Raw genomic sequence first — 15,491 nt, forward strand, 5'->3', positions numbered from 1 at the left:
TAGAAACTAAAAGGTACCTAGAAATAATTCTAACAAAAATTGGTGGTGACTACATTGGTGTTCATTTTAGAATTCTCTGTATTTTTCTTTGATGGATATTCTTCATAAGAAAAAAGAAATACTTTGATTCTACCAAATGCAATCAACTATGTTACCATATAACAATATCAAAATAAAATTTCCTTTTGTCTCTACCTAATGCCTTTTTTCATAACAGGCTCTGCTGCTCCCTAGCTCTGTGACTTTAAGCAAATTATTCAAACCCTCTGAGCCTTTATTTCCTCATGTACTAACTGAAAATAATACCTGCTTTGCAGTGTTGTTGAGAAGCTAAAAGAGCTTACTTAGCACGGTGCATAAGGAAGTAGTCAATGCATGCTTATTTGATTCATTCATCTAACACACATCCATTGAGTCTCTGTTGCGTGCCTGGCACTGTTGCAGTCACTGGGTATAGGGCATTGGTCAAGACAGAAAAATCCCTGCAAGACTTACAATCTAGTGGAGGAGGCATGCAATAACAATTAAGTTAAATAAAGGATATCATATTTAACTTAGATGGCGAGAAATGCTAAGGAAAGAAATAAAGTGGGATGTTTGCTATAACTGCCTCTCTCCTCATGTCTTTGATGTCTCTCTGTCTCTCTTATCAGTCTTTCTGTATCTCCTTTTTATTTTCCTGAAGACTGGCACTTTTTGACCAACTCTTTTCAATGTATTACCTTTTATAAGAACCATGTGCTAAATGATGTCTTGCAAACATTTAGGAAAATAAATAAATAACTTGTTGCAGATTTAAATTTTAAATTTTGTGTCTAGAATTATGTCAGGTACATTGGTAGACAGCAATGAGCTAGAAGGCAAAGTCTCTGCCATGGACATACTTAAAGTCCAATTGGGGGAATAACATGCTGGTGGAAGAGATAAAAATGAAAAACACAATGTTAATAAATGCTTAACAGAGAGGTCCTCACATGAGGAGGAAGCCAGTGGGTACGTGAGAGCTCAGAGATGGCTCAGTGGGTGCCATTTTTGGTGGTGTCATACTAATATAACTTCAATAAAGAAAAGATTCACTTGCCACAAAGTGTTAATGACACCTATCTTATGCCAAGCACTAGGCTAAGCTGAGGATGCAGCCAAGAAATGCAACCTCTGACCATGAGGAGATCATAACTGGGTGGAAAATGAGACTCTTGAGCAGACCATTTAGAACACTGTGTAACTTGTGCAGTTGACTAGACAGAGGCAACATACATGACATAGCATGACTTACTTTCTGTTTGATCCTTTTTTTCACCAGGGTCTTTTCATCTAATTCACTTAATGTTTGATGACTACGTGCTCTATCTGTTAGAATCTCTGCACTGTCAGGAGCGGGCCAATGAGCTCATGCGAGCCATGAAGGGTGAAGGAAGCACTGGTAAGCCAGCATTTTCCTGGGAATTGCACCACTTGTAATCTTGGTAATTTTATTTGTATCCTTACTTCTGTGCTTTATGTTTAACTCTGTATCTCAAACAATTTAATTATGGTGAACAGGTCAAGTGGTATCAAACCAATTGTGTATTTTTCCTCTTGAAAGGATGTGGGCTGGATATGGTGGCTCATACCTGCAATCCCAGCACTTTGGGAGGCCAAGGCAGGTGGATCACTTGAGGCCAGAGTTTGAGACCAGCCTGGTCAACACGGCAAAACCCTGTCCCCACTGAAAATATAAAAAATTAGCTGGGCATGGTGGTATACACCTGAAGTCCCTGCTGCTCAGGAGGCTGAGGCATGAGAATCGCTTGAACCCAGGAAGTGGAGGTTGCAGTAAGCTGAGATTGTGCCACTGCACTCTAGCCTGGGCGACAGAGCAAGACTCCATCTCTAAATAAATAAATGAATAAATAAAATAAGGCATGTGTGTATATGCAAATTGCCTTGAGTGCCATGATGGTGATGGGAAATCACTGAAGAGTTTTAAGCAAGAGAATGACATAACACAGATTAGAAGAATATTTTACTTTTTAAAGTCCCTTAAAGACAACTTGCCTTTACACTTGGTTCTAAAAACTTACCCTATCTCTATCCACAGCAGAAGTCCGAGAAGAGATCATCTTGACAGAGGCTGCTGCACCCACCCCTTCACCAGTGCCATCGTTTTCTCCAGCAAAATCTGCCACATCTGTGGAAGTGCCACCTCCCTCTTCCCCTATTAGCAATCCATCCCCTGAGTACACGGGCCTCAGCACTACAGGTAATGAAAAGTTCTTCAATAACTTTGGGGAGTTAATGTTTGAAGAAAGGGCTTTCTGCCAGCCTGGACAGCATAGTGAGACTTCATTTACACACACACACACACACACACACAATTAGCCAAGCATCTTGGCTTATACCTGTAGATCCAGTTACTTGGGAGGCTTAGGTGGGAGGATCGCTTGAGCCCAGGAGGTCGAGGTTGCTGTGAGCTATGATTGCACCACTGCATTCTAGCCTTGGTGACACAGTGAGACGCTGTGTCTCACAAAAAGAAAAAAAGGTTTTCTGGAAAAGCATTTTTTCCCCAAAATCTCCAAAAGATAATGCCAAAACCCGGGTATCTTCCTGGATATGTGAATGATGTGCAGGTATTCATTTATTCATTGGTACACATTCTACAGAATATGCTGTTTTCAAGTTGGTAAATTAAGCAAATGATAAAATTCCAAAACTAAGCCACTGAAATGATTATAATGCTATATAACATAAATACACAAACATTCTTGAAAACAAGAAAGAGAATTATCTGAATCAAAAACAGAGCTGCTTTCTTTTTCTCTGGAAAGGGAGGGACAGGGAGCCATACACTAAGCTATGGCAACCATAAGGAGGCAGGGACTGTGACATAAGTGGGTCTTGAGCTAAGCTAGAGCTGCCGGGCACATAGCATGAGGCTGATGCTACCATGAGGCTGCACTGATTGGAGGCCCACATGGTCCAAGATGTGCACAAGAGTCTCATAAGATTAATTTACAACCAAGAATCACCCAAGCTTGGATACATACCCAAAAGAAGGCAGAGATCCAAACAGACGTTTGTACATCAGTGTTCCTAACAGCATTTCTCACAATCACTAAAAGGCAGAAACAACCCAAGCGTCTACCGATGGATGAATGGAAAAAAGAAAATGTGATATGTCCACAAATGGAATATTATTGAACCTTGAAAAGGAATGAAATTCTGACACATGCTGCAACTTGAATGAACCTTGAAGACAGTATGCTTAATGAAATAAGTCAGACACAGAAGAGCAAATACATGATTCCATTTATTTAAGGTACCTAGAATAGTCAAAGTCACAAAGACGGCAAATGGAATGGTGGATGTCAGGGGCTGGAGGGAGGAGAAATGAGGAGTTAGTGTTTAATAGGTACAGAGTTTCAGTCTGGGATGATGGGATGATGGATGGTGGTGATGGCTGCACAATATGGTGAATGTACTTAATGCCATTGAACCGTACACTTAAAAATGGTTAATATTGGGCACAGTGGCTCATGCCTGTAATCCCAGCACTTTGGGAGGCCAAGGTGGGCTAATCACTTGAGGTCAGGTGAGACCAGCCTGGCCAACATGGTAGAACTTCATTTCTACTAAAAATACAAAAATTAGCCAGGTGTGGTAGCACATGCCTGTGATCCTAGCTACTTGAGAGGCTGAGGCAAGAGACTCGCTTGAACCTAGGAGGTGGAGGTTGCAGTGGGCCAAGATTGCTCCACTGCACTCCAGCCTAGGCAACAGAGCAAGAGTCCAACTCAAAAAAAAAAAATGGTTAATATGGTAAATTTTATGTTATGTATTTATTAGCACAATTAAAAGTCACTCAAGGATCTGTGGAAGCCCAATACCATGAAGGAGGACAATAAACTCAAGAACAGAGAGAGTCTATAGCCAAAGGAATAAAGTTAATAGGATAACCTGAAAAGTATTATTAAGATGAGAACTAAAAAGAAGAAATCAGCCAGGCACAGTGGCTCACACCTGTAATCCCAATACTTTGGGAGGCCAAGGTGGAAGGATAGTTTGAAGCCAAGCGTTTGAGACCATCCTGGCCAATATAGTGAGACCCTGTCTCTACATAAACTTTTTTAAAAAGTTAGCTGGGCGTGGTGGTATGCACCTGTGGTCCCAGATACTTACTTAGGAGAGGAGGCTGAGATGGGAGGACCATTTAAGCCCAAGAGTTTAAGGCACAGTGAGCTATGATCAGGCCACTGTACTCTAGCCTAGGTGATAGCCTGGTTAAAAAAAAAAAAAAAAAAAAGAGAAAAGAAAGAGAAGAAAAAGAAATCATACTCATGAGAGTCAATATCTTCAAAAGGAAATATATAATTATTGAAATAATAATTTAAATAGGTAAATTGAATATTAGAAAATTAGATCCAATGGAAAGAGATCAGTAAGCCAAAAGACTGAACTGAGGAGTTCTCTGATAATGTGACAAAAAGAAATATTACATATAAAAGTGATGTTAAGAAAAAGGAATGACAAACTCAGAAATTCCAATATTCATTTAATAAATTTTCCAGAGAAAGAAAGTGGAGAAGTAATAGCTGATGGTTTTACAAAATGCAAGAAAGACAAGCCTTCTTAGACTGAAAGCTCTCATTAAACATTTGCTGAATAAATGGAAAAAAAAAAAAACCTCTAAGCCCACTGAAGAAAATCAAAGATAAAAGAAATCTTATTAGATTCCCCAAAGAAAATGCAGATAAGCTCCAAAGAAGAGAGAATCAGACTGATAACAGACTTCTCATCTGCAACATTAGATTCAATATCTGAAACCATATTTTGAAGTGTAAAGAAAAAAACTGCAGTGAAAACTTTGGATCCAGAATCGTATATATGTTTATTTATGTATATATGTACATACATATTTTTTTTTCCCTATGAGGACATTTTATGTGCCAAGTCCTGTGCCGGGTGCTATGGGAAATAAACAGATTACTATGCCAAGGCCTTGATACCAAGAGGGAACACAGGGATAAGAAAAGTACTGAGGTGTAATCCTAGCACTTTGGAAGTTCGAGGTGGGTAGATCACAAGGTCAGGAGATCAAGACCATTCTGGCTAACACGGTGAAACCGTCTCTACTAAAAATACAAAAAAATTAGCCGGCATGGTGGTACATGCCTGTGGTCTCAGCTACTTGCGCCGCTGAAGCAGGAGAATCGCTTGAACCTGAGAGGCAGAGGTTGCAGTGAGCCCAGATGGTGCCATTGCACTCCAGCCTGGGTGACAGAGTGAGACTCCGTCTCAAAGAAAAGAAAAGAAAAAAGAAAAGAAAAAAGTACAGAGACAACTGTTATGGAAGGAAGAATGTGGTATATGCAGTAAGTGAGATATAAACTAATGCTATGAGGTTCCCAAGGAAGGAGAGGTTCCATGTGGCTGGCAGTATCAGAGAAGACCTCACAAAGACTCCAGGCTTTGTGGAGTGAAGGGCTTGGTCAGGCTGTGATAATTAGTTCACTATCCTTCCATCCAAACCAGCTCTACTACCCTCCCGTTACTCAGGCAGCAAATATGGGAGTCAGCTTCAAATCTTTCCTCTCTCTCAACTCCTGCATTAGGATAGGCTAAGTTGGTGTGACAAATAGATCCAAACACGGGTGGAGTTAACACAATAGAAATCTATTTCATGCTGGAAGACAGTACTGGTAGGGCATTCCGTCATAGAGGATGCTCTCTGTAATGCAGCCATTTGGAAACACATGTTCTTTCAATATCAGGCTCCACCATACCCCAGGGCAGTGTTTCCCAAACTGTGATCCACAGACCAGCAGTATCAGTATCTCCTGGGAACTTACTAGAAATGCTCATATCTGGTCCCACTGCAGACCCAGTGAATCAGAAACTCTAGGAGCAGGGCCCAGGAATCTTGTTCAACAAACTTCCAGGTGATTCTGATGCTCACCAGGTTAAGGACCACTGCCTCAGGGCTTTGTCAAGTCTGCAACCAGCTGGCAGAAATGGAAAAAGGGCATGGAGGATGAAAAATGACTCTCTTAAAAGCCCTGGCCTGAAGGTGGCACACGTAACTTCCACTTCTATTCCATCAGTGAGGACTTAGTCACATGGCCTCATGGAACTGCAAGAGAGGCTGGAAAATGTAGAATAGCATGTACCCAGGCAGGGAAGGGGGAACAGCTTTGGGGGTGACAGCTGGCATTCTCTATCATTCTTCCCAAGTCCAGTTGTTCTAATACAAATCGAGACTGATCTGTTCCTTCCCATCCCACTGATGCCTCTCTGATTCACGCCTCCCCCACCTCTCATGGACATCCACAGTGATTCTTAAGCTGGTACCCTGCCTCCAGACTCTACTCTGTCCACTCTATCACTACCCACCAAGGCTCAATTTCATGAAGCTTGTGCCTCCTCAGAGTGCTGGGGCAAGGAACCTACCGCCTCACTCTAAAAGCCTTAAAGAGCTCTCTTTCTCCAAATCGCTTCTCAGGCTGTTCCTTCTTCCTGGCTAGCCTCCTTCCACCTGCTGCCTGATGAAATCCTACTCACCTCCTCTGATGTTTCCTCACCCTCCAAGTTAGAATCTTCCTCTAGACCCTCACAGCATGGACTTAATTATATCCTAATTCTATTTAAGACTGTTTCCAGAATAGATTCAGTACCAAAGTATTATTATTTTTAGGGTCAGATTGCTCCATTTGGGATGTCTTTTATTATTCACTAATTTACTCACATATCTATCCATTTATCCAAAAAATAATTCTTGGGTGGCTTCTATGTGCTAAACACTTTTGGATAGGTGGTGATACAATGGCAAACAATAGAAGTGTGGTCCCTCCCTCCTGGGAGTTTATGTTTAGAGGTTAGGGTTCTTGATGAGCAAACTGACAGTAACAATATAGTGTGAGGAGTGCTAGGTTGGAAGAAGGGTCAGAATATTATGGGAGCATGAAGGAGAGGGGAAAAAAGGTACTCCAAGTAGAGGCAAGAGACAACATGCTATTTTCAGGAAACTTAAAAGTGTATATCCTAGGAGACTTTAGATTAGTCCCCTCTTCTCTCAACAGAACTACACCTACTTAGAGAGGGATTGAGTGGACGCATAAGAAACTGGAAGGACTTGTTGCCTTGTATACTTGCCAGTAAACTCAGTGGGCCTCTGTCAGAGATGGCTGAGGAAATTGGATTCTTTAAAGTATTGAAAAGTTGGGCTGTTGATAAATGGCATTAGATCAAGCTTTGATTTCACTTTGGGTACACAGCTAGAGTCTTCTTCTGTAGAAATTTAGATTTGAGATTGCCATATTTGTTTATATAGATGCACCTCAAACTTTATTTTGTTTTCTGCTTTGAGGAGGAAGAATGTGATCAGGTTCCTACTTCCCTTCCATTTTCTTTCCACAGTGGGTTGTTGTAGTTCCTGCTTAGAAGGCTCAGAAAAAGAAACTGTAGTGAAAAGAATGGCTGTTCACTGAACATTAAAAGGGAAGATAATTTAAGTACTGTTCGTAGCTCTTCATGCAGCTCTCAGGAGTTCTACAAAGACTGAGATTATTAGGCAACCATCCCGAGTCTCTTGTCTCCCTAAAGAAAGAGCTGTTAACCTGAATAATTCTGACCAAATATCCCTGTCACCACTAGGGAGACACACACGAGTTTGCTAGTGAGAACATCCCTACTTCTGAAATAAACAGGGAAATTATGCAAGTAAAATAGTTCTGAATTATGAAGCAGAAACCATTTGGGTGAAGCATTTCTCAAAGTGCGGCAACATTTCAAATAAAGAGACAGACTCTAAGGGAATAAGGGATGGGAGGGAAGAGCATGAAGGAAAGAGGTCTAGGATTGTCTCATAGTTCTCATCCAGCAAGTGAGCGTGCCTGGCTTTCTTCGAAGCAATGTGGAGGCCTTAGGGTATGGCAGGTGTGATAGACAAGGCCACAGGAATATCATAAATGTCTTCAGAGATTTCTGTGCAATGTGTTCAAGAGCCATAAAAGTAGCTTCTTAGAAATACAAATGTGAAACAGGTTCTCTTCAGATGATTTTAAGCTTTGAAGATTTTGGCACATTCCAGCTTTGTTCTCAGATATCTCCAGGGGGCATTAAAAATGTCATCCTATATAAAACTATGTATGATATTTTTCTCAAGTACCACTTTTGAAATACTCCATTGCTAAATTAGACTGGATCTTGGCATGCAATGTGGGTCATGGTCTTGGAGGAAAGAAAACCTAATTTCTAACAATGTGTATGATTATATAGGCATATTATAAAGTACAAATTATTTACCCATGATAGAAACCTAAATATTAGGAAATCTATTATAGTAGGCTTCTTAAATTTGGACTTTGTGTAAATTTTCATTGAACAATAGTATAAATTGTAAAACAATTATGTAAATCTTACAAAATGCATTTGCCATGTTTCTTTTTTTCAAAGTCAACTCAGTCCGTGGTTTTCATACCCAGTTAATTTTTATTTCTATCTTAAAATTATTGCTTGACGTATAGCCCATCTACTTTCCAAAAAGTTTTGCAGTAGTTTATAATAGAAACAGGAAAATGAGCTTCATAAAAAGGACCAAAACCAGGAAGCAAGAAATAACGAAAAGGTGAGGAAAATTAGCAAAACAACTGTTAGCTTTAAAAGTTTCTTAAAATCTTATTAATAGCTGAAATTTTATGTGACCCAGTTATTTTGTTGAGTTTCCAGCATATCAATGATCAGAGAATGTAAATATTACCAGGTTTGACTTGTTGAGAATCAAGGCTAATCAGGTACCTGGGACTCCTTAACAAATAAATGTCCCGCTTTGGATGGACACTTTCCCATTTTTAATCTATGAAAAAGGAACAGTATTATGTGTGCCTGGTGAGCACAAAGCTAAAATTAATTCATTGCATATTAACCTTTTGGCATCCTCTGATACAGGACTATGGAATACAAGGTAGTACAGATAATGAGTTATGACTCACTAGGAAAACAGCCACTCAGCTTATCCATATCTACGTCTAGTCCATGTCCATATTTCTAAATGTTTTATGAAGACTGTACTTATTAACTGATTTTTTTAAAGGGGGAAAGGACAAGGAAAGAAATTTCAGGTACCTAAAATTTAAAATGAAATATGGCCAATTTTGGTTGGGTTTATGGCAATGCCATGATAAGAGGCTGGTTAAAGGATTCCATTCCAACAGATTTCTGAAAGGTAAAATCTAGCCTGTCTGTCCATTTTCTCCCCAAAATTTGTAGGTTTGCTACCCTCCCTTATGACCTGGCAAAGTTTAGAAATCTTAACTTTCTTTGAGGAAAACTGGCTCTTTTCCTCCTCGGGAGCAGGGCAGGCAGTACCAAACTGATCAGTCTATTTGACATGACATTGGGCTGCAATTCTTCAATGTCATCTAATGCAAAATGTTAAGCTCCTACTCTGTCCCATCGGGCCACCGAAGGGTTCTAAAACCTTGTTTATGATGTCATTTTAAGTATTCCCTCCTTTGGCAATGACAATAAAAGTTAACTATTAAACTCATGTTTTCAACTTCCCACCATGGTTCCCTGCAACACAAAACCAGCAAATTAAATCATTGAGATACTAGGATACCTAATGAAATAAAGGCAAATTCCTCATAAATGGCCCTAACTGTAGAACATCTGGCCTGCCCAGCTGCATTTTCTCTACATCAGTTGAGGATGTAACAAAGATAACCAACCCTTAGTCTTTCCAAATAACAAAAGCCCAGTTATTCTGAGGGCAGCTAAACTGAGTGGGATAGGATGGACACTTCAGCCCGGCCACAGAGTTTGCAATGACTCATTTACAGAGCCTCAGAGGTGTCACTGCTAGTGAATTCCTCCTCCTCCTCCTGTCTCTGCTGCTTCCTTTTCTTTAAAGGAATGGAATCACGAAAAATAAGCTGGGATTGGAAATAGATTGTTTACTCTTTTTTTTGGATCACAAAATCAAATCTTAGCTTGCTGCTGGGACTTTGGACTCCCTCGTTCATTCATTTGTTCATTCATTCAACAAATATATATTTCGTGTCAAATTTTTACCAAGTCCTGGGAGTATAGACGTGAAAACAAGAGGCATAGTCACTGCCTGCATGGTACTTACATTCTAGTGGGTAAGAGTCAACACAGAAGTAAACTGCCAGGTAATGGTATAATTTCAAATGGTCAAAGTGCTATGTGTGAAAACAACAGTGTGCTAAGAAAAGTATAAAGAGAATCTCTGACCATAAACTAAGATGGGTCCCCACTTTATACTTTTTCATAGCACACTGTTTTACAGGGAGCTACCCACATAGAGGCTGGGGAGGGAAAAAGAACTTTCTACGCAATGGGGAAAAGCATGTGCACAGGCCTGAGGCAGCAAAGAGCTTGGCATAGTGGGGACTGAGACGTATATATAATAAAAAAGGAAGAGAGTGGCAAGAGAGGAAGTTGCAGAGATCAGCAGAGGCTAGATTATGCAGCAACATAAGAAGGAACTGATTCATTTGCTGGCCCTAGTCAGTTCTATCAATCAGATTTTGACCATGGAAATATTAGTAAAGTGTAACTCAAACAGATGAAGTTTCCAACTTCAGTAGGTTGGCTCCTTAAACACAGCTGTCTTAAGGATAGATGACAGCCAATGACGGAGGTTGCAGCGAGCCAGGATCGCGCCACTGGCACTCCAGCCTGTGGGACAGAGTGAGACTCTGTCTCAAACAAACAGACAAACAAACAAAAAAAAAGATGATAGCTAATGAGATACCTAGAGATATAGGTAAATGTCAATATATAGTCTTCTTTCCCTGTCTCAGTCATGAAGGTTACAGGAGATGCTTATTTAGTAGCAAATACTGTCAAGCAACATTGTCCAACTAGAACTTTCTGTGATGATGGAAATGATTCCTATGTTGGCTATCCAAAACAGTAGCCATTAGCCACCTGTGGCTATTGAGCACTTCAAATGTGGCTAGTGGAACTAAGAAACTGAATATTTAATTGTATTTAGTTTTAACTAATTTAAATTTCAATGGCCACAAATGGCTGTGGGAGAGGGCAGAGCAGATCTAGAATCTTGACACACTTAAAGAAGCTTACAAACAAAAGGTGTAGGGCAACATCTGTGGTGGTTCACAGAATCCTCCTAAGGAAAAGATTAAAGCAGTGGTCCCCAACCTTATTGGCACCAGGGACTGGTTTTGTGGAAGACAATTTTTCTACAGATTGTAGAAGAGGTGGAGGGGGATGGTTTCAGGATGAAACTGTTCCACCTCAGATCATCAGGCATTAGGCTCTCAAAAGGACCATGCACACTAGATCCCTTGCAACGTGCAGTTCATAGGGTTCATGTTCCTATGAGAATCTAATACTGCTGCTGATCTGATAGGAGGCAGAGCTGAGGTGGTAATGCTCGTTTGCTCACTGCTCACCTCTTGTGTGGCCCAGTTCCTAACAGGGCCACAGACCAGTACTGGCCCAGGGGTTGGAGACCCCTGGGTTAAAGGATTCAGTCCAAGATATGGAAAAAAGGGTACAGCCAGGTAGTTTGGGAAGCACTCTGAATTTTCACAAATCTGTAGCAAAATCTCACAACTTCTGGTTTTTTTTTTTTTTTTTTTTTTTGTTGTTGTTGTTGTTGTTGTTTTGAAACAGGGTCTCACTCTATTGCCCAGGCTGGAGTGCAGTGGCGTGAGCAAGTGGTCCTCCCGTCTCAGCCTCCCGAGTAGCTGGGACTACAAGCACACGCCACCACAACCGGCTTTTGTATTTTCTGTAGAAATAGGATTTTATTATGTTGCCCAGGCTTGTCTCAAACTCCTGGGCTTAACCAATCAGCCCACTTCAGCCTACCAAAATGCTGGGATTACAGGCGTCAGGCACTGCACCTGGCTAACTTCTGATTTTTTAATTTTTTAATTTTTTTTGAGAAGAGTCTTGCTCTGTTGCCAGGCTGCAGTGCACTGGGGCAATCATGGCTCACTGCAGCCTCTGCCTCCCCAGTTCAAGAGATTCTCCTGCCTCAGCCTTTGAGTAGCTGTGACTGCAGGCACACGCCACCATGCCCAGCTAATTTTTGTATTTTTAGTAGAGAAGGGGTTTTACCATGTTGGCTAGGATGGTCTCGATCTCTCGACCTCGTGATCCACCCGCCTTGGCCTCCCAAAGTGCTGGGATTACAGGTGTGAGCCACTGCACCCAGCCCTCAACATCTGATTTTTAATGACCCTTAACATGCAGGATGTGTGACAGGAGGCAGTATGTTATAGAGCCTTGTTACTCAAAGCATGGTTCACAGACCAACCACGTTGTCATCATTTGGAAGTTGGATATAAAGGCCTTACTCCCAACCTACTGAATCAGAATCTGCATTTTTAACAAGCTCTCCAGTGATTCAAACACAAATTCAAGTGTAAGAAACATTGCTATGGCAAGGGTTTAGGGTTGGGCAGATCTGCATTCAAATTCCAACTCTGCCACTTACCTGAGCAAGTCATTTAACCTCTTGGGCCTCAATTTTCTCACCTGAAAAAGGAGCTAATACTACCTACCTCAGAAGGTTGCTGTGAAGACTGAATGGGTCAATGTATACAAGGAAATTAGTATGAGATCTGGTTAATGTTGGATGATCATTCATTCATTTATTTGACAAATCATTACTGACTGTTTGTTATATTCAAAGCGCCCTTCCTGTCCTGTGCTTAAAACCCCTTCCAAAACAAAACAACCTTGGGGAAGAAGAGTGTTTTGTTGGGGATGAGAGGGGAAGAAAATGTTCTGCTGTAGCAATTTCAATACTGTAAGGTGACCAACAACTGCTCCTCTTGGGATCTTTATTGAATTCTCAAATATCAGGGACTTCTACCACTATTCTCAGACCTTTAAATAAATAGAAATGTGAGGAGGGGAGGGAAGAATAGGAGAAAAATATGGGAACTGAACAAATAGGGAAGATTTGCTATTGTTTCACCAACAAAAAGCATTAGAGTTGTCTTTAAAACTAAGAACAAAATGTAAGCTGCACAGATTTTCTTTTATTAGTTTCCTCAAAAAAAAGAAGCAGCAGCAGCAATTCTCACTGGAGGTCTCACTCATAGGAAAGGGAATTTACGGGGTGTTCTTTTCTGCTCCCTAGGCAAAAAGGGTTTCTCCCCAAGCCAGTAGGTGTTAATCTGCTTAAGCCTGCCTGAGTGGATGTGTTAGATTGCTGGCACATGGCCATTTAGGGGTTTTGTTCCCCAGACCACAGGAGCCCATTTTTCCAAGAGTTCCACTAGCTTTTTGTTTGATAACGTCTATTCCTAACAGCATTTACTCCTTCAACAACAAATTCAATGGAACAAAAATTTACTGAACACCTACTATTTGGCATACCCTCTGTTGGGGATACAGAGATGAATAAGGAACAGTTGCTGTGCTCCAGGGGCTCACACAAAAGTAACCTCTGTTGCAGTCTCTCAGGTGATGGCTATTATCATGACTTCTTCCCACTGCTTGAAAAAAAAATTATTTGGCTTCCTTGGCAGCCCCATTTAAATATCCACTGATCTCACTGTGCTCTCCTGAGGTCCCAGAGGCTTCAAGGGTTAATTACTTGCTTGTTGTGGCTAGTTCATTGTTTTCCCAAACTTCTCACCCTCTTCAATTCCAGTTCCAATTGTAAACTTTGTTTAACGTATTAATGTTTTTCTTTTTACAGAGGCAATACACATTCATTACAGAAAAATATAGATAAGTAAAATAAGGGAAAAAATTTTAAAACTCTCCTCAATCCCACCACTCAGTGATAACCCGTTTTAATAAAGATGGCATTTTAAAAAACCATAACAGCTATATAGTTTCACATGAAGTTCAAAACTTAGAGGAGGACAATTATGCATAATCCAGTCATCTGAGTCGTGATCATTTTGGGGATCTTCCCTTCCAATTTTCTTGTACTTATAAATCAAGCCTAACATGTCGCCTGCCAAACTCATTATCTTTTGGGGGACGAATATGGAGTAGATGTGCAAAGCAGGAAGGGGTACTTTTAGCCATGCTGGTAAATAAGGACACTAGTAATTTTGTAGAAAAACATGCTTAGAAATTTGCCGTAATTGGTTAAATTACTATTGCTATTCAAATGTTTCATCCCTGGTAATAGAATTTCACCCAAGAAACTTGCATCTCTTCCTTGGGATCTAAAATGAGAGATACAGAAATATCTATTTTAAGAAAGTCTCATGTAAGAATATGAATTTATAATGAAGTGTGCTTGAATACCATTAGAAGCCAAGCTCTCTGACGTATATTATCTCAGTTAATCCTCACAACAGTCCTGCAAGATAGATATTATTACTCCCATTTTAAAGATGATGAAACAGAAGCTCATAAAGTTTCACAGGCTTGCCCAAGATCTTATAGCTAGTACATGGCAGAAGCAGAACCCGGAGCAAAGAGACATAATAGTAGAGAGTAGAAAGCATGTGGGTTCAGAGCCTGACTGAACCACCTACTCAGTCTGGGACCTTGGACAAGTTATTTAACATTCTAAGTTTCCTTCAACTGGACTTTTGTGTGATACCATTAGCCTGCAGTTAGTGTTGACAAAAGGAACCATCCTTAGAATCAAGAGGAAGTCCATTGTAAGAGTGTTGAGGACATTGTTGAACAGTTCATAGTTGCCCCCTTAGGAAGGCATCTGAAAGTACCTGCTGTTTGCTCTGAATTTGGAGGACAGTATACTCCTGAGCAATCATCAGTCTTAGTGTTCCTAACTAGTCAGGTTTCCAAGAGCACTGACTCCTGGAAAACTCAGATCTAGGTTTAAAGTTCACATATAGGAAGAATTTGGGCCTTTGGCATGCTTCACCTCATTCTGGATTGCACTTTTCACCTCCAATTCTGCTTTTCTTTCTTCTTTCATTCCTACTTCCATTTTATTGTCTTGAATCTTTTGTATTGCTATACGCTCTCTTAAATTCTTTTGGATTTAACCCTGTTTCCTCATCTACAAATGGGGGATAATGTTCTCTTAAGGGTGTGTGGCAAGCACTCAGCACAGTGCATGGTCTGTAAGAGATGCTCAATAATGGTGTCTCCTTTCATACTCTTGAAATAAATCTTTGTCACCTCATTACAACAACGGACATCATTTGTATTCCAAAAGATTCTTCAGTTTATGAAAGGGCTCACCAAAGGTTCTTTTAATAATAAGCCAATGTATTTAAAATAGGATACCACTTCCACATTCCTTCAAGGGTATTCCTTACTGAGTCTCTGTCACATAACTGGCACAGCGCTGATCCACCAACTCTGCTTCCTCCTACTACTCCATGTCAGCGCAGCTCCTCTCATGCTATTTGCAAAGTCCCTGGGATGGAATGGACTAATTTTTAAAATGAAACCTTTCCTTTATCTTTCCAGAGGAATTTTTAGAAATGGTCTGCTGCAGAAAATACAGGATCAATTATTCTCTTTTACTTCACCTTAAAAATGTCCTCCCTTATAGTCACTAATTGATT

At 40.4% G+C, this 15,491-nt stretch overlaps 1 protein-coding gene across 5 annotated transcripts in view; it reads left to right on the forward strand.

Annotated features, from left to right (window-relative positions):
* RFX4 (regulatory factor X4) overlaps nt 1-15,491 on the forward strand; it is a 178,533-nt gene that overhangs the window by 147,541 nt on the left and 15,501 nt on the right. For 4 of the 5 annotated variants that reach the window (XM_032285754.1, XM_032285765.1, XM_032285771.1 and 1 more), the window contains 2 exons: nt 1,304-1,423; nt 2,081-2,242. In XM_032285754.1, the coding sequence (XP_032141645.1) occupies nt 1,304-1,423; nt 2,081-2,242 (282 nt within the window). The remainder of the gene's footprint in view (nt 1-1,303; nt 1,424-2,080; nt 2,243-15,491) is intronic. The other variant, XM_032285761.1, reaches the window with a different exon arrangement.

The sequence above is a fragment of the Sapajus apella genome, unplaced genomic scaffold (assembly GCF_009761245.1).
Source record: "Sapajus apella isolate SASKATOON/1434 unplaced genomic scaffold, GSC_monkey_1.0 scaffold2, whole genome shotgun sequence".
NCBI lineage: Eukaryota > Metazoa > Chordata > Mammalia > Primates > Cebidae > Sapajus > Sapajus apella.